The following is a 22,288-nucleotide window of genomic DNA, read 5'->3' as shown; positions in this document are numbered from 1 at the left end:
CAGCGGCCTCGGAGCTGGCCTGGGCGGCTACGGAGCGCCGGGAGTGGCCGGCCTCGGCGTGCCTGGGTCCCCCAGCTTCCTCAATGGCTCCACCGCCACCTCGCCCTTCGCCAGTGAGTGTCCCCCGCCGGCAAGGGAAGGGCTGGGACCGGGGAGCGGAACGGGGCTCAGCCCCGCCCCCGCCCAGGGATTGAGGCGCGGGCGCTGTGAGAGTCGACCCTGGCTCAGCCCTCGGGGTCAGGCCCACCGTCCCCGCCTAGGACCTCCCCTATCGCGGGACCTCAACCCCACCCCTAGGCTGCACATCCCGGGGTCCTGGGGCCAGAGTTCTTTAGCCTTCTTTGCCGATCCGTTACGCACATCGCTTCTAGGCCTCCAGTCCCCCTGAAGTGGGCTTTAATGGGAGGCGGGCGCCCATCTAAAACCTGGGACACCGCCCCCTTCCCATCTCACGCTGGGACTTGGGGAGGAGGCTGGCGCCGCCTGCCGGAAGCCTAAGGAAACTCAGGGCTCGAGGGAAGCCAGCTTCTAGCCGCCCCCAGCCCCGAGGACTCCAGAGGCCAGGTGGTCGTGGGGAGGATGTGGTCCCTGCGATGTCGTACCGCAGAGCGAGCGAATTCTGTGTGATCAGACAGAATTTGAGTTTCAGTGTCCAAATCAGGAGCTGCCGGGCATTCAGCAAGTTATTTGAACTTGTTTCCTCGCAGTCAAATAGGGTCAATTCCACCCCCTGCTAAAGGTTGATCTCGGATCTGAATGTGCCACTGTGCCTAAAGCACCAGTGTTTAATTTTGGAGTCCCAGCCCTGACTGTGGGCGCTGACCACGTCCCATCTGGCTTCTTAGAGTGGGGAGCTCAGAGCTGGGTGGACAGGTAATGTCTGCGTGTCATGAGTGAGTGACATTCCGAACGGCTTTGATGCCTTGTCATTTTACACTGCCCTCAAGACTCTTCCAACATCAAGTTCCAGATCAGCAAGTTCACAGGTCTTTTTAGCTTAGCTATTCAGCAGACATTTATAAAGCAGCCACTGTATGCAAAGCCCAGGGCTTGGGGGATCCCCCCACTCCTGTCACATGCAAGAAGCCTCCCTATCAATCATAAGAGAGGTAGTCCCTGAAGTCCCAGACGACCCTGCAGAGCTGGAGAAGTGGTGAAGGCTGTCCCAGAAGGAACTGGTCTTGGCTTTGCCAGTGGTACCCTCCCCTCTCTATGTCCCATATTTGCCATTGCCGAGACTGCACTGTCTGTCCACCAGCCTGGCTTTCCTTGCAGGGCATGTGTCCTGCCTGCTGCTGTTTCTGGCTGAAGGCTTGATCTTGGCCCTCTCTGGCTTGGGCTCAACTTCTGGGACCCAAGGCCCCAAAAGCCAGAGTCCACATAGGCCATGGCCCTCTGGCGCCCCTCCCAAGGCCCCTGCCTCTCCTGGCTCTTTGCTCAGGCCAGGCTTGACTGCTCCTCCTTCCCTTCAGTTCTGGGGCAGTACCCTCACAACCTCTCTGTGGGCGCCCCCTTGGTTTTGAAGCTTTCCCCTTGGACCAACACTAGTGGGGCCTGGAACATGAGTTCCTTCCCGCACATACACTGTGGTCAACAGTAGAGGAACACACTGCCGCAGTGTGAAGAAGCCAGCCCACCTGGGGTCTTCCGATTCAGCAAGAAGATCAAGAATTCTAGAGCTGCTTAAACCCAGCATCAGCTGGAGACACAGTGGACTTGAGGGAGGGTTGGTCCCATTTCATGATACTGTCTTGACGAAGGCTTACCCTTCCACCCCCTACGTTCAAGGTGCTTTGTGGCCCAACTCCAAGGGATGTCATTCTCATTGAGTTTCCCAGAACATTCCTGGAATGACATCAGAACTGTCCCAGCCAGAGACTCGGGGGCTGTTTGTTTGGGTCTCTCTTTGTCCTTCTGCTTCAGCCACCAGCAACCCTGGAATGACTCGCAACTCCCCCACACTACCTACCCAAGGTGCAAAATGTGGCTGTGAGCCCTGGGCATTGACAGCTATAGTACATTTTCTGGCATTGGTCTCAAGCCTTTCATCAGGCTCTGGGGGCCTCTCCAGCTGGCAGTAACTGTTGTCTTAAAGGAGATGAGGCTGAGGACATTTGGAAGAGGGGCAGCTGTTGAAGGCATTATTGTATCAAGGGAAGTAGGAGGGTCCTCTGATGCCAAAGGCAGCCTTCTCAGGCTATTGCTTTCTTCCAGGAAGCCCCACCAACCCCACTGCCTGCTGCCTGGACAATACTCAAATCACAGCCTTAACAGTCTTTACAGGAGAGAGGCAGGGAATTGGGTTCAGATGAGAATGTAGAAAGGTGGGATCCAGCGATGCCCTGGGCCTGAGCCCCCAGGAAAGGAGGCTGCAGGAAGAGGGGGCAGGCAAAGCCTGTGTGCAGGGGGCTCCCTTGCCATTCCCAGGAGGGCAAGCCACAGCCTGGGTGGCTGGGGAGTTTGAGAACGGGAAGATCTGAGGATGTAGATCCCTGCACTTTGCTTTAAATTGACCAGCTGGAATTGGGAGATTCAGGAGACCCCCCCAGGGCCCAGGCTGGAGATGACAAGGACCTGCATTAAGCTGTAAGGAAACAAAGTGCCCCAGGGTGCAGGGGGAGGTGGGAGAGGGACAGAGGAACATAGGGGACATTGGCCAGGAGAGCATATTTGAGGAGGAAGTTGGAGTGCTGTTTGTGATGTTGGACAGAGAGGCTTATAACAGGAGCCTGTGTGTTCCCCCAAACTTCATCCCTGACTACTTGGTCCAACTCTTCTGTGACTCCTGAACTATGACTCTAGCCTTGTCACCCCAAGGCTCATAAATGTTTCCTAGCATCTCAGAATCCCAGGGGTTTTCAGCAGAAATCCTGAAGTGGTCCAGCTGTTGCTCATCTCATTTTGGGGGGTTACCTCCCACTGTTTGGTTTTATTGAATGTTCTGGTTTTGCTTTTGTCTTAACCTGGTCTAGCCCTGTCATCCCCAGCCCTGAGAAAAGGTCTTCAGAACCCTTGAGAAGGCAGGGCTGGCCCAGGACCCTCACAGCTCCCAGTGAGGTCTGAGCCTGGTACCTGGGTCAGCAGCCCATGTGGGGCCCCAGCCAAGCTGCTCACTCTGGTGCTGTCTCCCTGTTGTGTCTCCCACCGCCTTCCCTGCTGCGCCTGCCCCTCCCCGCCCCGCCCCGGAGTCATGCCCTCTAGCCCCCCGCTGGCGGCTGCCTCCTCCATGTCCCTCCCGGCCGCTGCCCCCACCACCAGCGTCTTCTCCTTCTCGCCTGTCAACATGATCTCCGCTGTCAAACAGAGGAGCGCCTTCGCCCCCGTGCTGCGCCCCCCGAGCTCCCCACCCCAGGCTTGCCCCAGAGCCCACGGAGAAGGGCTTCCAGGTGAGTGATCCACCCTGCCTCACTGTGGCAGGAAGGAGGGGCCCTTGTGGAGCAGCTGGGCTAGAGGGGCCCACTGCATCCGCATCTCACCAGTGCCTCATGCTGGCTGACCAGCTCTTCTTGGAGGACAGAGAGCAGGTAGCTCTGCTGGCCTCTGGCCCCCACTCCCCTGGCCTCCCAGCCTGGGATGGTCGCCACTCTGGATGCTCTCAATTGACCACTTGGCCAAGGGAAAGAGACTCAAGTCACAATTGATGAGGTCTAGAAACTACCCCAACACCCCATCCCCATCCAGCTGAGCCCAGAGCAGAGACCCTCGGAGCTGGTGGGCTGCACGCCTGCACCTGTGCCTCCCTGTGTCCACCAGAGGGTAGCACACACCACCGTGAGGGACTGGGTCGCTGACGTTGGAAGGGGACTGACCTTAGACGAGGCTTAGCCCAGCTTCCCTCACCACATTGTACAGATTAGGACTTGAGACCAGGTCATCTTCCCACATCCCATTCCTGAAATGGCTGTTCCCTCACTTTACTCACGTGCAGCAGAACCTTTGAACCAGCAGAACCTTTCCTATCCAAGTGGTGATTGGAAACTCACTGGGAGGACAGAGGAAGGGACAGGCTGTGGAAAAGGAGGAGGCAACAGGATGTGGGTGGGGCGGAACAGGTCCTTGTGTGTGGGGATAGTGGGGGCTGGGGCCAGTGTCTTCCCTGATAGGCTTACAGGTGTTTTCTTATCTGGCTAAGGGATGCTTCCACGGGATCCCCTAGGACTCAATCTGGCACACAGCAGGTGCTTAATAAATAGTCGAATTATTGAATGAATATATGAGTCAGAAGGGCACCGTTCACACCCACACAGAAGGCTGCAGTGCAGCTTGTGGGGCACTGATCTGGAAGAGGTTGGGTTAGAGCACATCCTATTGAGTATTCCCCAAGGCAATAATGGGTCAGAGCAACAGAGCTTAGGAAAGAATCAGTGTTGAAATTACGTAAGTGGCTATTGAAGAATTTGTCAGAGCCTTTCATGTGCCAGGGGACATTGTGAACCTTCTAGGAAACAGGAGATGCAAATTTATTTGAGCACAAAACTGTATTTTTCCAAGAGCATCTTGAGATTAGTTTCTGGGGAATGACCTTGAGATGCAGGAAGAGACAGCCTCATCGTTTCCTCAGCCTGATGTGGGGGCTGATGAGGCTGGGATGCTTGTCACAAGAGCAAGGCCAGTGGCTTGGGCCCCAGAGCCATCTCCAAATCCAAGGCAGGGGCAGGTGGGGCAGCCACCAGGCTGAGGCAGGGGAGGGGGCTGTGGACAATGCTCTATGGAGCCTCTGTGCTCCAGGGTCCCTGTATGAGAGTCCGGGGACACTGGAAAGAGGGTGGGAAAGCTCAGGGCCTGGGAGAACAACTGAGGATGATACCTGTCCGCGGCATCCCACAGAATCAACTGTTCTGGGGGCAGTCAGAGCACCTAGGTGCAGCCCAGAAACTTCTGAGAACTGTGCTAATGCCTGCCCTGCACACAGAATGGGGCCCCTTCCCACCAGGGACCCCCCTCTGCACAGCTCAGGCAGGCCTGTGATGGTGACTCAAATAATAACAGACTTTCGTGCCAGGGAGGGCGGGCGGGCAAGGGAGCTGCTAGGTGACCCATCCAGAGGGTAGAGGGTAGCCTATCTTCAGGGAAGGACTTGCCCAAGCAGGGTTTGAAGAAGGAGGCAGAGGTCCTTAGTTGGGGAGGAATGCCCTAGATAGAGAAGACCTTGGGCCAAAGGTGTGGGGGTGGGAAGGCAGAGATTTGGAGCCCACGTTCAAAACATTAATAACTTAACATGGCTGAGTACAGTGGCTCACACCTGTAATCCTAGCACTTTGGGAGGCCGAGGTAGGCAGATCACTTGAGGTCAGGAGTTCAAGACCAGCCTGGGCAACATGGTGAAACCTCATCTCTAAAAAAAAATACAAAAATGAGCTGGGTGTGGTGGCACATGACTGTAGTCCCAGCCAGTTGGGAGGATGAGGTGGGAGGATCACTTGAGCCCAGGAGGTCAAGGCTGCAGTGAGCCGAGATTGCGCCATTGCACTCCAGTCTGGCTAGCCTGGACAACAGAGCAAGACTCTGTCTCAAAAATAAATAAATACATAAATACATAAAAACATAACATACAAATATATGCCAATGATTTATTTAACTCATTAATGAGGGACATAACAGGATGACAAAGCAGCTTAAAGTAGAGACTGAAGCCAGTAAAACAAGGAGGGCTGAAATAAGATTGCTGGCTGCAAACTGCTTCTACAGAGCAATAAACTTGTAACCTTCCTCTGGGGATTGTCTTTTCTACCAATGAGAAATCATCTGCCATTTCTCAGCCTCCTCCAAGTGAACATCCATCCAATGAGCAAAGCCTGGGCCCTAACCAGTAATGTGAAGTCAAAAGACGTCACATGCCCCAGAAAAAGATGACTCTTAAGGTGGGCTTATTTGATAATGTTCTAGGTTGACTTCAAAAGGATACACAGTCACTTTTTTTGCCTTATTTCCAAGTTTTGGATATTTTTTCTTAGGTGTGTCTGGAGCTTAGAATGTGAGGCGTGGAGAGAACAGAGGGTCACCGATTTCTCCTGCCAGCAAGGAGAAGCATGGGGAGGGAGTCAGGCAGGTGTGGGGAGTGGTGGAGTGATGAATTTCATAGGTTGGGGAGGCAGACAGGATGCTGCTGTGGGTATGTCAGTCAGTACTCCTGGAGGCTGGCCTCTTTCCTTTTCTGCCCTGGTACATGTCCATGTGCTTGAGGAAGCAGATGGGCCCTCTGAAGGAGGCCACCCTGGGAGAAGGAGCCTGGGGTTGTCTCTGTCTTGAGGGAGGTAGGGAACAAGGGCGTGGGCTGCATCCCCTGAGCATCTGAGAGGCACCCCTCATCCCTGATCTGCAGTGCTGCCCCGGGCCAGAGCTAGGGATGGCTGACTGCCTTCAGAAAGTGCTATATCACTGCTGCCTGCTGTCTTCAGCCCAGAGAGTGACAGGCAGGTGGCTCCCCGGGTGGCACATGGCTTAATGGCTCCTTTCTCCTTGACTCTTGCAGACCAGTCTTTTGAGGATTCTGACAAGTTCCACTCTCCAGCCCGGGGGCTTCAGGGCCTGGCATACTCCTAATTACGGTAGGTCTCTGTCTGGGTCTGGCCTCCCGCGCCCCACCTGGCCCTGAGATGGGCTTGCTCTCTAAACACCTTCATCCCATGCTCAAGCCTCCCTGCTAGCAGCCCCACAGGGCTGGGGAGCTGGGGTCCAGGTCTTTCTCCCCAGGGCCCATCCAGACAGCTTTCTGAGGTACATAGCCCACCCCAGTAACCCAAGCTGACCGGGTAGAGAGAAGTGGCTTCGTGTTCCCTAGCAGCCAGCCTTCCTCCCCGACCTTCTCTCCCTCTCTCGCCCCACCAGGTCTGCAGCTGTTGTTCCCATGGAGCCCGGACTGGAGGTGCCTCTGGGATTCACAGCCACACCCTGGATGGTGGCACAGACAGATGCAGGGCCGGGGCCATGGGCAGACCTCAGCCCGTAAGCGGAATGGGGAGGGGCCTTCACCCCATGCTCAAGCCTCCCGCTAGTAGCCCCACAGGCTTCTCTCGCCTCCCTGTCTTGGGGTGGTCAGAAGCCCCAGCACTGTGCAGATGCTCTTGGCAGGAGAGCATCCCAGGGAGGTGCTGGGATTCGGGGCCTCGCTGTCTGGGTCTTGGTTCCTCTGAAAGAGATGGATCTTGTGCAGACAAGGGATGTCGGGTGAGGGGAGCATGGGATGGGGACTGTGGGAAAAAGGACAGCTCAGGGAGAAGTGACCTGGAAAGGTCCTGTTTGCATCTGACCCATCTCAAGTGGCCCAACATCCCAACTTCTGTGCAGCGAAAGGGCGGCGCCCCACAGCCTGGGGAGGCCTGCCCAGGCTCCCATGGAGCTTCCAACAGCTGCTTCGCCCTGCAGCTGCCCCCACTTCCTTTGAGACCTGCACTCTCATGCTTGCCGCATCATGCCTCCCTGTGGGGGCTTTGGGCATGGAGGAGGCAGAAGACGGGGTGCCAGGCCTCCTGTATTTGGATGTCTCATGGACTCTGGCCCACACACTCACAATGACTCTGGCTGGCTCCATGCAGTGGGCCCAGCTGCCCCCCAGGTGGCCTCACATTCTGCTCTGCTAAGTTTGGAGAAAACAGAACAATAAACCAGATGCAGGTGGTGCCCGCCCGGCCTCTCACCTGCCTCCTTGGTGTGAGTTTGCTTTTCTCAGCAGCCATTCAGCAGCTCTAGGGGCAGCTCCAAACCCTGCCCCCGGGAGCCCTCTTGCGCCTTGGGCTTTTGAAACAGCCCCAGAGTTTGACTACGCAAGTATTCCCTGCCCCACGTCTGTTCTTGGGGACTGTTGGGGGAGGGGGAGCAGGCTAGCAGGCCTGAGCTCTGCCTGGGAGCATAATAGGGCCACTGAGGACTCAGTCGCCCAGCTCTCTGGTCAGGACCAAAGTGGTGGTTGTCCAGACATTGCTGAGAACCAGGCCAGACCAAACCAAATTTGACCCAAATGTACAGAGGCTCAGAAATTAGATCCAATCCAACACAGAGGCTGCAGGGCCATGCCTGGGCTGGGTGGGGCAGCTTGTGGTTTCCAGGGCTGTTTATCTGAGCCACACCCCAACCCCATCCCACCCTACCGCCCCCAGGCCTAGGCACCTTATGGCTCACCTGTCTCAGAGTTTGGGTGGAAGGAGGGTAAGGAGGCAAGATTCCTATGCCCATTCACTCCACCACCCACCCCTCTAGGATGGGTCCCAGTTGTCCCCTGAGATATGTCCCCTGGATGATTGGCTGGCTGTCTGACCCTGAAAGCCACTTTTTTGACCTATGATCCAGTGAGCCCCGTGTCTAGCCCCAGGCCTCAGGCTTTCCTCTTTCTCTTCCTGGCCATTCTCCTGGCCTCTGGCCTTTGGACACCCTGGCCCTCTCAACCCATGCGTCCATGACCTGCAAATGCAACCTTCTGGACAGGCACACTTGCCAGGGCAGATGGGCTGGTCTTGTCTTTCAGAGTCCTCCACTTCTTTCTCTGGTGTTCTTGGCCAGCACCTGGGATTCATCTCTCCTGGACACAGGGCAAGAGGTCATGCTGCTTTCTGGTCATCCTGCCCCATTCTCAGTGCTTGCGTGGCCTCCAGCTCAGAGCACCAAAACCCATGCCCTGCTTTATTTGGCTCTGAGCAGTTCCTATTGCCCAGGGCCCTCCCAGCTGAGGTCCTGCAAAGTTCTAATCTGCACTGGACACAGGTGGTAACTGGATAGTGGTCACACTCTGGTTCCCAGGATGGGTCAGGTGCCATGGTGGATATATATGAGACATGATGTCTATCCCTAACAATCCCACAATGCTGCTCAAGCCACCGTTTGAGTCCACACTGTCCTTTTCCTTCATCCACAGCAGACATAGCTAATCAATTACCATGTTTGCAGTGGCCTGGATTGTGCCTCCCTAAAATCCATATGTTGAAGCATTAACCTCCAACGTGACTGTATTGAGGATGGAGTCTTTAAGGAGGTGATTAAGACTGGACGAGGTCATCAGAGTAGAGTCTTGATCCAATAGAATTGGTGCTCTTATAAGAAGAGTAAGAGACACCAGAGTGCTCTCTTTCTATCATGTAAGGACACAGAGAAGGCATCCGTCTGCAAACCAGGAAGAGAGCCCTCACCGGGAACCAAATCAACTGGCACCTTGGCCTGTGACTTCCAGCCTCTAGGACTGTAAGAAAACAAAATTCTGTGGTTTAAGACACCCAGTCCATGGTATTTTGTTATGGTAGCCCAAGCAAACTAATATAACATTTTTTTTTTCCATCTGTGAGCTGAGGGGTGCTTCCAGGAAATTAACCCTTTAGTGTTTCTGGCCAGCCCCTCCCACCTACACGGAGGAAAAATCACCAGTTAGGTTTTGTTGTAGAATATTGTTGGCAAATTCTGGGACAGTAATCCGAGGTGATGTGGACAGGACACCAACAGCTTCTGCTATGCCACAAAACCACCATGATCACAGAATCATTTTGAACAAAGCTACCGATCACAGTTGTTACTTGAGATGAAAACTATTAGCCAAGTCAATATCACACCAGGCCTTCTTGTAGTCTATAAATCAGCAAGTCAAACTGCTGACCATAAGTCAGTACAAGACGGGCCCGCCAGCAAACCTGGGCCTGTGTCTGGGTCTGTGACACCTTCTACAAAGCGACTGGGGCATCTTCTGGGCCTTGCGAATGGAACACCTTTCTGGACTTCCTACATTCTGTAGTCAATGAGGTTCCTTTCTCAATAGCACCAGCAATCCTCAGTCTGAAGATGACATTAAGCCGAGTGGCAGAAACTTGGCCTTGAGCTTACATAAATCTGTAATGGAGACCCACTACCCAATAAATGCTATCAAATGACCAGGTCTTAGTTTAGCTCAGTCCTGAGACCTTGCACACAAGTAGAAGTGATTCACTTGTTGGCATTCATCCCTACAGAGCCTGGATATCCCAGGCCAGTGATGAAAATCCTAACCTTAGCTCCAATTCCTATGTGAATATTGGTCAGGGTGGGATCATTCACCTGGAATGGAAGTTGTCTTTGTTTCAGTTCCCCCAGCAGCAGATCTTGGGGCAGGAGGTGGGTCCAGATGGTTTATTTGGGCCGCAATCCCAGAAGGCACCAGTCAGGGGAGCAGGGAAGGGAGGCAGCAGAGAGAAGGAAGCCCAATACAGAGTGCTACTGAGCACGCTGCTACTGTGAGGTTTTCTGAAGCTTAATCCCAGCTGGGAACTCTGGGAGGCTATAAAATGCATACCTCAGGAATTTTGCACCTGAGGAGCAAGGCAGTTGGGGTAGTTATACACCAATTCTCATCAGTCAGTGGTTAGGGCTTCTGGATGGAGTGGGAGGGCAGCACTAGCTTTCTGGCACTTCTCCAGTCTTCCCCACAGGTGGTAAAACAGTCCAGTAGCTAGGGAAAACACTCAGACAAAGAGAAGCAGGAGCTGACAGTTGGAATCAGACAGGTGTACACAGAGGAGGTAAAGATGAGGGGATGTGGGTGGGGCACACACCTGGAGGTGGTCTCTGACAGTCATCAAAGGGAAGATGGTTTTTTCTACTTAAAGTAAGTTTGGAGTGGGCATGGATTTTTCCTTTATCTGCAGGTCCCACCTCTACCTGGGACCAGGTGACAGAAACTGCCCAGGCTATTTCTAGTTGAAGTACCAAGATGCCAGATGACAAAGGAGTCCTTCTCAGTATCAGCCCACCCCCAGGCTTCTAATGGGGGTGGAAGTAGAATGGGCATCAGACCCTTGACTGCTCACCCTTCGGAGAGAGTGCGTCTCCACTAAGTCCTCTGCTTTCCTCTTGCAAATATTTTCCAGCAGAACCAGGCTGCTGCATTTTGCATCTGACCCTGCGGACCAGAGAGCTTCTGGGGCTACATTTTGGCTCAGACAGGACCTGCTATAGACAGGTCTCACTGGCTCAAGAGAAGCCAGGCAGCAGCTTTCACCAGCCCTCTGCTGACTATTCTGCAAAATATCATTCTCCCTGCCCCCGCCCATATTGGCAGAGACTTTTAACTTCTTCCAAAAAGAAAAATCCCCTAGAGAAATGGAAATTGCTGTGCAGTATGGAAAGGATGGTCTTTTAAAAAAATATGATGTTAGGCCGGGCATGGTGGCTCACGCCTGTAATCCCAACACTTTGGGAGGCCGAGGCGGGTGGGGATCATGAGGTCAGGAGATCGAGACCATCCTGGCTAACACAGTGAAACCCCTGTCTCTACTAAAAAAAATACAAAAAAATTAGCCGGGCATGGTGGCGGGCGCCTGTAGTCCCAGCTACTTGGGAGACTGAGGTGGGAGAATGGTGTGAACCTGGGAGGCGGAGCTTGCAGTGAGCCGAGATCATGCCACTGCACTCCAGCCTGGGTGACAGAGCGAGATTCCATCTCAAAAATAAAAAAAAAAAAAAAGATGTCAGAGCCCAGGCAGCTACTTGGGAGGCTGAGGCTGAGACAGTAGGATTGCTTGAGCCCAGGGGTTTGAGGCCAGCCTGGGCAACAAGTGAGACCCCCCCCATCTCTCAAAAAAGAAAATGGTGTTGGGTTAATTGGATAGTCATATGCAAAAGTTGCATTTGACCTCTACCTCACACCATACACAAAAATCAGTTCCAGGTGGATCATGGATGGAACTGTGAAACCTAAAGCAATAAATCTTTATGCCCTTGAAGACAGACTAGAAGCTTTTTGCCGGAGTGATATCCAAGGTCTATTTCCCTACCCACATGACCAACTTTGGATTAAAGCAAGCACTGGACATATTTGAAATGGTTCAAATGGTCCCCAAAGTCTCTTTTCACTTCTCTAGAACTTTTCCAAATAGGAAAAAGTTCACAGTTCACAGTGTCTTTCTACCCGAGGAGAGACTAGGTCTTCACAGTTAGTGATTCCCCGAAGCTCTTAACTGCTTATCCTGGGGCAGCTGCCTTCCCCACCCTGTCCACAGCTCCCTCCTCTGCTACCACCTCAGTGGTAGTAACAACACCCACTGGATGATGGAAGGGAATGGGCCACCTCCTTGGAGCCACCAGCCTAGAAGTTGGCTGTTCACAAGAAGACCTTCAACATGAGAGTCCTGATGGGTACGAGGCATCGACCACAAATATGGACCTAGGATCCTCTTATCACCCCTCCCATGCTCCCCTTCTCTTCTCTCTCATTATGAGGTGTGTGTGTGTGTGTGTGTGTGTGTGTGTCAGGGTTTCGCTCTGTCACTCAGGCTGGAGTGCAGTGACACAATCATAGCTCACTGTAGCCTCGAACTGCTGGGCTCAAGCAACTGTCCTGCCTCAGCCACTTGAGTAGTGGGGACTACAGGTACCACACCTGGCTAATTTTTGGGGGGTAAGAGATGGAGGTCTCACTATATTGCCCAGACTAGTCTCAACCTCCTGGGCTCAAGTGATACTTCTGCCTCAGACTCCCACAGTGCTGGTATTACAGGCATAAGCCACCACGCCTGCCTTCATTATGAGATTTTTTTTTTTTTTTTGGAGACGGAGTCTTGCTGTGTCGTCCAGGCTGGAGTGCAGTGGCCGGATCTCAGCTCACTGCAAGCTCCGCCTCCTGGCTCAAGTGATCCTCCTGCTTCAGCTCCCAGAGTAGCTGGGACCACAGGCACATACCACCACACTTGGCTAATTTGTGTGTGTGTGTTTTGTAGAGACAAGTTTCTCCATGTTGCCCAGGTTGGTCTCAAACTCCTGGGCTCAAATAATCCACCTGCCTCAGCTTCCCAAAGTGCTGGGATTACAGTTGTGAGCCACACGCCCAGTCATTAGATTTCTGATAACCAGAATTTCTTAATTGAATGTAGTCTAAGTTATCAGTCTTTTCTTTATGGTTAGTGTTTCTTGTATGCTTTTAATTTATTTATTATTTTGCTTCACGCTTCCCCTCCCCTTTTGTATGCTTTTAAACGAATCTTCAGTGGGTGCGGTGGCTCATACTTGTAATCCTAGCACTCTGGGAGGCCAAGGTGGGCGGATCACTTGAGGTCAGGAGTTCTTCAAGACCAGCCTGGTCAACATAATGAAACCCCATCTACCCCGTCTCTACTAAAAATACAAAAATTAGTTGGGCATGGTGGCGTATGCCTGTAGTCCCAGCTACTCAGGAGGCTGAGGCAAGAGAATCACTTGAACCCAGGAGGCAGAGGTTGCAGTAAGCTGAGATCACACCACAGCCTGGGCAACAGAATGAGACCCCATCTCAAAAAAATTAGTTGATTAATTAAATTAAATTAAAATAAATTTTAAAATCTTCACTTACACCAAAGTCAAGAAGATATTTTAGAATTTTTCTTGTTTTTGGCTTTTATATTTAGGTCCACAATCCAACTAAAATTTATTTTTATGTACAGTGTAAGCCAGAGATCAAATTTAATTTTTTTCATATGGTTAGCCAATTGACCCAGCACTATTTACTGAAAGGAGTATATTTTCCCCCACTTCATTGAACTGAAGTCTTTGTTAGAAATCAGATGTTCATATATGTGTGTGTCTGTCCTGGATTTTCTATTCTGATCCATTCATCATTTTATCTACCTCACACCAATGCCACATTATCTTAATAACTTTAGATGTATAGTATGTTTTGATATATAATATGGCAAGTCATCCAACTTAATTCTTCCTTTCAAAATTTTTTATTTTTAGTTTTAATTTTTTATAGATATAGGGCCTCACTATGTTACCCAGGCTGGTCTTGAACTTCTGGCCTGAAGTGACCCTCCTGCCTTAGCCCCCCCAAAGTGCTGGTATTACAGGCTTGAGCCACCATACCCGGCCTGTTCAACTTAGTTCTTCATAATTATGCCAGCTACGTGTGGTCCTTTTCATTTCAATGCAAATTTTATAATCAGTTTATTAATATCTATTTTTTAAACTGGTGGGCAGATTGCCTGAGCTCAGCAGTTCAAGACTAGCCTGAGCAACACAGTGAAACCCCATCTCTACTAAAATGTAAAAAATTAGCCGGGCTTGGTGGCATGCACCTGTAGTCCCAGCTACTCAGGAGACTGAGGCAGGATAATTTCTTGAACCCTGGAAGCAGAGGTTGCAGTGAGCGGAGATCGCACCACTGCACCATAGCCTGGGCAACAGAGCGAGATTCCATCTCCAAAAAAAAAAAAAGCCTGCTGGATTTTCATTGGGTTTACATTAAATTTACAAGCTAATTAATGGAGAATTGATGTCTTTAAAATATTGTGCATTTCAATCTATGAATATTGTATATCCTTCCATTTATTTAGATCTTTTAAAACTTCCCTTAATAATGTTTTATAGACTTCTGTATGAAAGTTTTACACATATTTCATTTATTTCTATTTGATTATTTTGTGGTATTATAAATAGTATCATTTTCTTAATTTTATTTATTTGTTGTGAATATACAGAAACACAATGGATTTTTGTATAATTACCTTGTATCCAGCAATCTTGCTTAGCCACTTATCCTTAGATTATCTTGGATTTTCTTAGCTACATAGTTATGGCATCTACAAAAAAGGACAGTTTCATTTCTTCACTTGCAATCCTTTTTTTTTTTATTTTTACTTATTTTTCTTGCTGAAATGCACTGGCTGCAACCTCTAATAAAATGTTGAATAGAAGTAGTGAGAGTGGACATCTTTGTTTTGCTCCTGATTCTGGAGGGCAAACTTATAATATTTCACCATTAAGCATCATGTTTGGTTTATAGATATCCTTCTATTCCTAATTTTCTAAAAATGTTTGAAAATTGTAAATAGATGCCACATTTTATGAAATATTTTTCTACATATATTAAGTAATCAAATTACTTTCTCCATTATTTCATTAATGTGCTGAGTTACATTAATTACATGTCTAATTTTAAGCCACTGCATTAGCTAATTATATGTTTAATTGTAAATGGCCATATATTATTATTATTTTTTTTTGTTGTTGTTCGAGTGATTCTCCTGCCTCAGTCTCCTGAGTAGCTGGGATTACAGACGCGCACCACCATGCCTGGCTAATTTTTGTATTTTTAGTACAGATGAGATTTCACTGTGTTGACCAAGCTGATCTGGAACTCCTGACTTCAAGTGATCTGCTCTCCTTGGCCTCCGAAAGTGCTGGGATTACAGGCATGAGCCACCATGCCTGGCCTTATTCTTTATACAAGGTATACCAATTATTAACACAGAGCCCATTTGCTCTTTCTCTCTCTTCCTCTCTCTGCACTGCTCTCTAAGAAGGCACTTACTGGGCCTCGCCCTTCCCTGCTTCTCCTGGAGAAGTGAGGCTTTCTGCAGACCACCTCAGTATCTCACACTGCCATGCTGGCTTCAGCTACCTTCTGGGAGCAGTGAAGGGAAAAACACAAGAACAAACACAAATTAATCTCTCACTAAGTCATTCTACTTTGATTCTAACCCATCTTTTACCATTCTATTCCAACCATTAAGATTCAAACCCGGCTGGGCTCCTTAGTTCTGGGTCCCCTCTGTCGGAAATCCGGAAGAGTCCTCGTGAGTCCTCTGTTCAGGAGCCCCGACCACTCACTTCCAAAGGCGAAGGTGCTCAAAGCTCCCCTCCTTGCCTCACCTTGGCAGCGGGGCACAGAGAGGGTAGGAGGTCCTGGGTTTGGAGCTGCAGAGACTGCCAAGCAGAATGGGTAGGAGGGTCTCAGAGACTCCCACTGAAGACAGAATGGAAGAGAATTCATGACTCTAAAGATGCAGGAGAGGCTGCCTAGCAGGGCGGGAACAGAAACAAGACTGTTTTGTTTGTATACAATCCTTGAGTATTTTATTCCTTGAGAGAGAAGGCGCCAAGTGTTTACAGAGGAAGGAAAGCTGGCCATCCAGTAGCAGATTTGCTGTTCCCTGGGGCTCAGCATCCCAGCATCTTCATTCTCCACAGCCTCTCCTGCCCCTCTCCTGCCAGCCTGGGAGCGAGAGCTGCCCCGATGCACCCTCAGCTGGCAGGGTGTGAGGAGGAGGCTCAGGCTAGGATGCCGGGGCTCCGGGCAGTCATTCCATAAGTCCAGTTCCTGAAGGGCTGATTCATGTAGGGAAGAAAAACCCTCTGACTTGGCTCCTGCCCTTGCTGCCTCTCTGGGGGTTCCACCCATCTAGGAGCCTGCCCCCTCCACGCACCCACCCGCTCACCCAGAACTGAGTTCACCTTTAGGTGGGTGGGGGAGGCTCCAGCCACTCTCAGGCTGGCACTGCCTCAAGCCCAGCCAGCGCTGGCTTCTGTGGTGAAAGCTGGTTTGTCTGGGCTGCTCCCCAGGGCCTTCCTGGAGCTGGGCCTGGAGGTTGACCTTGCCAAGACAAACTGTGGCTGCCGGTGGAATGTGGTTGAGTGGTTGAGCAGGCCCAAACCTGGCAGGTCTGTCTGTGGTGCCCCCACAGATTCCACAGCACAGAGCCCTACAGAGTCAGGCGGGGCCAGGAACAGGTACCAAGAGACTTCCAGGCACCTCTCTGTCCCTTGTTGAGTGAGGCGGGGGCAGCCTCTCTTTTGGTCTCAACTGGAAGTGAAAAAGGCTATCATCAAGTGTCAAGGTTGACAGAATTCCTCAACCCACTTCCTCTGGGAAGCGGCTGTGCAGGAGAAGGCATGGTGGGGAGGGGGTGCGGGGAGGAGTGTGCGCCTGTGTGGGTGTGAGCATAAAGCAGGAGTTGCCAGGAGAAGAGAAAGAGCTCCAGCAAGACCTCTTCTTCCCTTAACACAGCCCGGTGAGATGGGGCTACATTGCTGTTAGAGCCACAGTTTGTTTGTTTGTTTGTTTGTTTGTTTGTTTGTTTTTTGGAGACAGGGTCTTGTTCTGTCGCCCAGGTTGGAGTACAGTGGCACTGTCTCAGCTCACTGCAGCCTCTACCTCCTGAGCTCAAGCAATCCTACCTCAGCTTCCTGAGTAGCTGGGACTATAGGCATGTGCCACCACACCCAGCTAATTTTTCTATTTTTTTAGAGACAGGGGTCTCGCTATGTTGCCCAGGATAGTTTTGAACTCCTGCCCTCAAGCAATCCTCCTACCTCTACCTACCAAAGTGCCGAGATTACAGATGTGAGCCACCGCGTCCAGCCAGATCCACAATTTGTTCAGCACATGCCATCAGCCCATTATTTTAGGTGAGGTTCGCTGGACGCAGAGCCTGAAATGGGGATTTGGGTGCACATGGAAGGGCTCTTTGGACAGAAAGGAGAGAAGAAAGCAGAACAGGGCAGGGGAAAGAGCTGGGCAAGAATACGGTCTCTGCAGGAGACCAGCACAGTCCCACACTGAGCCTAAGCATGAAGGGCACCTCAGTTGGACCCTGCCGTGACAAGGAGATGCCTCTAATATCCCTGAACCTGTCAACCACTGGCTGCAGGCTGCCAGAGGGTAGTGGAGATTTAAACCTCCTGGGCAAAGAAGCTCCCATTTGGCCAAGGGCAGTACTTAGGAGAAGGGGGAAGCTGTGAGCTGTCAGCAGCCAACACTCACCACAGCTGGGGGTGAGCACAGTGGCTGGTAAGGATCTGGTGGAACTCTAAAAGCCTCCACTCTACCCCTCTACCTAGTAAATCCAAGACCAGGAGCAACGCCCATCTTTATACCAGCCCTACTTCTTGGATGGCAAGGATTCCCCTTCTGTTTCAAGTGGGGCTTATAGAGAATGTCCTGGACCATTGACAAACAAAGGGCAGGAATCCACCCAGGGAGATCAGGTGATGCTCAACAGAGCTGTGCAGCAGAGGTGGACACACACAGCAAGCACGCAGTTGACTCAATCATAGTGACTCCTTGGGAGGGCCATGGTTGCTGTCCACATCAGCTCTGCTGGCTCAGGACTCCCGTCATTGCCTTGGATGTCTCTGAAAGCTGACTCACTCTTCTGCTTGTCCTCCCACCTACACCCTACCCAGGTTGAGCCCCATTTCCCTTCTCTTCTGCCTCCAAGATCAGTGACACGGAGCCAGTCCCCAAGGTAGGGTGAGGGCTGGCAGTCTTGCTGTTTCTCTAGTCTCTTTCCAAGATCTCACCTTGGCATCTGCTCCTGCTTCCCTGTGGTCTTCCCTTTTCATATTCAAGAAGGTCGTGGCTCACGCCTGTAATCCCAGCACCTTCCCTTTTCATACTTAAGAGAGTGGTGGCTCACGCCTATAATCCCAGCACTGTGGGAGGTCGAGGTGGGCTGATCACTTGAGGTCAGGAGTTCGAAACTAGCCTCGCCAATATGGTGAAATCCCATCTCCATTAAAAATATAAAACTATTAGCCGGGTGTGCTGGGGCATGCCTGTAATCCCAGCTACTTGGGAGGCTGACGCAGAAGAACTGCTTGAACCCAGTAGGCGGAGGTTGCAGTGAGTCAAGATCAAGCCACTGCACTCCAGCCTGGGTGACAGAGCAAGACTCCGTCTCAAAACAAACAAACAAACAAACAAAAGAAAGGAACCTGTTTCCAAAAACAAAACAAAACAAAAACTATGAGTCTGCTCTGTTTCTCCTTCTGCAATGCCCGGCAGCCACCTTAATTTCCCTTAGGCAATAGGGACACTACTGACTGAGTAGGGGAAGCTCACGGAAATTAGAACAAAGGGGCAAAGGGAAGTCCAAGGGACTCGGTGCAGTGGCCAGAGAGGAAGGACAGCAGCGTCCTCTGGGAGGGTGAGCCCCAGAAAGAGGCGCCCCACAGGAAAGATGACAGGAGGTGGAGGGAGCATGAGGGGAAAAGAAAACGTGTGAAAAGCACCTCATGCCCCAAAAAACAAAACAAGAAAAGTTGAGACTTCCCAGGAAATGGGATGATGTCGTTTTGCCATTTCTTCTGCTAAGTATAATTTAAAATCCTAAACGGCTCACACCTGTAATCCCAACACTTTGGGAGGCTCAAGTAGGAGGATCACTTGAAGCCAGGAGTTCGAGACCAGCCAGTGCAACATAGTGAGACCACCTGTGCTACAAAAGAAAAATTAGCCAGGCGCGGTAGTGCACACCTGTAGTCCCAGCTACTCAGGGAACTGAGGTGAGAGGATTGCTCGAGGCCAAGAGTTTGAGATTATAGTAGCACCACCACACTCCAGCCTGAGCAACAGTGAGACCTTGTCCCTTAAGTAAATAAATAAATAAAAATAAAAAATCAAACCCTGGACATTATATATGAAATAAGCATAAGCAGATTCTGGGGGGAGAAACAGGATTCTGAATAGTGGAGAAAAAGAGGCAGATTATCTAGAGGCCTCTGCACCGCAGGAAAGACATGGCAGAGAGTCCCCTGGGTTTTCTTTCTGTTCCACATATTCTAGATTTGGAACTTAAGAAGCTGGCAACCCAGCAATGCCAAGGTATGCCAAAAAAGAAAAAAAAGCCCCAATAAAAATCTGCTCCTCTAGCCAACGGACCAAGTGAACAGCAACCTAGTAAAGCTGAAACCAAGACACAGAAACCACTCTATTTCAGCCAAGCCTCGCAGAATCAACTGCGGCCCCACCTACATCCGCACAGCAAAGGCCCAGTGGAGAGCCTAAATTCCACCCTCCCAAGGCTGCAATGAGGTTCTCCAGCTAAGGGAGGAGACCACTGCTACTCCTGCCGCCCTCCTCCCCCGACCTTGCCTAGTTCAAAGACAGGAGACAAGAGAGAGAGAAACAAAAGTAAGATAAACAGCCAGACAACCTTGGCACCACCACCCAGTCCTAGGAGTTAAACAAAGTCATAATAATAACATCAACCCCTGGCCTAAACTACTTGTGTTAGCTGTCAATTCCAGACACTGTATGAAAAAAGCATTGTAAAACTTTCTGTTCTGTTAGCTGATGCATGCAGCCCCCAGTCACGTTTCCCACGCTTGCTCGATTTATCACGACCCTTTCACGTGGACCCCTTAAAGTTATAAGCCTTTAAAAAGGCCAAGTATTTCTTTCTTGAGGAGCTCGGCTCTTAAGATGCGAGTCTGCCGACGCTCTCGGCCGAATAAAAAACCTCTTCCTTCTTTAATCCGGTGTCTGAGGAGTTTTGTCTGTGGCTCGTCCTGCTACACAACAACCACTACCAGAGCAGTGCCAGTGAAGACCCGGCAGAGGGTTGAGCCGTCCATCTGTGTCAGCCAGCAAAGCGGCCTCCTCCATGCTCCACAGTCTCACTAGTACCACCACCATGCTGGGAACCACGTGAAGAACCTGGATTTCCAGCCTGTACTCTCCAGTAAAGAGGTGCCTCTCCCACTTCCTGCTGAGATGTGTCATAGGAAGCCTTGTGGAGAGTCAGAATTTGTGCCATGGCCCAGAGCAATTTATTAGACCACTTACCCTGCCTCTTCGCCCCCCAGCTGTGGTGTCAGTGAAGATCACAGCTGGAGTCAGACTTGCCACCTTTGCCCATCAGTAAAATGGAGCATCTGCCCCCTACAGGTGTCAATAGAAGTCATTTTTTACCTCCACCTGGCAGGGAAGACCCGACCCTACCCCTCACCACCCTGCCTTGCCCTGCCAGACAGATTGGTGTCAGATAAAAGCCAGCTAAAACATAAACTTTATATTTATTTATTCATATTTTTCCATTTTATTTTTAAAGACAATCTTGCTCTGTCACCCAAGCTGGAGTGCAGTGGCATGATCACAATTCACTGCAACCTTGAACTCCTGGGCTCAAGCAATCCTCCCCTCTCAGCCTCCCAAGTAGCTGGGACTACAGGCATGCACCACCACACCCTGCTAAAACATAAAGTTTAAATAAGATCCGGAGTCTGATAACACAATACAACAAGGTCCAAGTTTCAGGCCAGGCACAGTGAATCACACCTGTAATCCCAGCACTTTGGGAGCCTGAGGCAGGAGGATCACCTGAGGTTGGGAGTTCGAGACCAGCCTGACCTACATGGAGAAACCCCGTCTCTACTAAAAACACAAAAATAGCCGGACATGGTGATGCATGCCTGTAATCCCACCTGCTTCGGAGGCTGAGGCAGGAGAATTACTTGAACCTGGGAGGTGGAGTCTGTGGTGAGCCAAGATCGCACCATTGCACTCCAGCCTGGGCAACAAGAAGGAAACTCCATCTCAAAAAAAAAAGTCCAAGTTTCAACCAAAAATCACTTATCATGCCAGGAACCAGGAAGATCTCAAACCAAATAAAGAAAGGTCATCTATTGGATGTAACACCAAGATGCTTGGATTAACTGATGAAGATATTAAAGCAGTCATGATCAAGATACTTCAACAAACAACTAAGAATATGCTTAAAACAAATGAAAAAAATTGCCTTAGCAAAGAAATAGAAAGTTTCTGAAGAAGTAGACGATAACAAGAGCCAAGTGGAAACACTGGAACTGAAAAAACAGAATCACTAAAATTTTTAAATTCAGTGGATGGGCTCAACAGCAAAATGGAAGGTACAAAGGAAAAAATCCATAAACTCAATGACAGAATAACAGAAATGGCCAAATCTGTAAAGAGAGAGGACAGACTAAAAAAAAAAAAAAAAAAAAAAAAAAAAAATGGATAAAGAGAACCTCAGAGACTGTGGAGGTATAACAAAAGAGCTAACATTAGTGTCACTGGAGTTCCAGAAGGAGAGCAGGGCTGGGTGCGGTGGCTCATGTCTGTAATCCTAACACTTTGGGAGACTGAGACAGGAGGATTGTGTGAGCTCAGGAGTTCAAGACCAGCCTGGGCAACATGGTGAAACCTTGCCTCTACAAAAAATACAAAAATTAGCCACACATGATGGCATACACCTTAGTCCCAGCTACTCAGGAGGCTAAGGTGGGAGGATGGCTTGAATGTGGGAGGCAGAGGTTGCAGTGAGCTGAGACTGTACTGCTGTACTCCAGCCTGGGCAATAGAGTGAGACCCTATCTCAAAAAAAAGAAAAGAAAAAGAAAGACAAGAAAAGAAAAAAAGAAAAGAAGAAAAATACTCAAAGAAATAGTGGCTGAAAATTTCCCAGTTATCACTCATGTAATAAGGGCCTTTAGCCACTGAAACATTGTTTTCTTTTTCTGGGGGGGAGGGGTTGTTCTGTTTTGTTTTTTTGTTTTTGTTTTGAGACGGAGTCTCGCTCTCTCGCCCAGGCTGGAGTGCAATAGCGCAATCTCAGCTCACTGCAACCTCCGCCTCCCACGTTCAAGCGATTCTCCTGCCTCAGCCTCCCAAGTAGGTGGGACTACAGGCACACACCACCATGCCCAGCTAATTTTTGTATTTTCAGTAAAGACGGGGTTTCACCGTGTTGGCCAGGATTGTCTAGATCTCTTGACATCGTGATCCGCCTGCCTTGGCCTCCCAAAGTGCTGGGATTACAGGCATGAGTCACCATGCCCAGCT

The 22,288-nt window shown here is 50.5% G+C and overlaps 1 protein-coding gene across 1 annotated transcript in view; it reads left to right on the top strand.

The window, feature by feature from the left end:
• The window catches only part of EBF4 (early B-cell factor 4), a 69,408-nt gene extending 61,754 nt beyond the window's left edge, over nucleotides 1-7,654 (top strand). The window contains exons 13-16 of the mRNA XM_011943425.1: nucleotides 4-113; nucleotides 3,189-3,386; nucleotides 6,473-6,548; nucleotides 6,829-7,654. Coding sequence (XP_011798815.1) covers nucleotides 4-113; nucleotides 3,189-3,386; nucleotides 6,473-6,543 — 379 coding nt within the window. The 3' untranslated portion in view covers nucleotides 6,544-6,548; nucleotides 6,829-7,654. The remainder of the gene's footprint in view (nucleotides 1-3; nucleotides 114-3,188; nucleotides 3,387-6,472; nucleotides 6,549-6,828) is intronic.
• Nucleotides 7,655-22,288: the final 14,634 nt, after the last annotated feature.

This window comes from Colobus angolensis, unplaced genomic scaffold (assembly GCF_000951035.1).
Source record: "Colobus angolensis palliatus isolate OR3802 unplaced genomic scaffold, Cang.pa_1.0 Scaffold219, whole genome shotgun sequence".
Lineage (NCBI taxonomy): Eukaryota > Metazoa > Chordata > Mammalia > Primates > Cercopithecidae > Colobus > Colobus angolensis.
The sequence above is the reverse complement of the archived record's forward strand: the minus strand, read 5'-3'. Positions and strand labels throughout refer to the sequence as shown.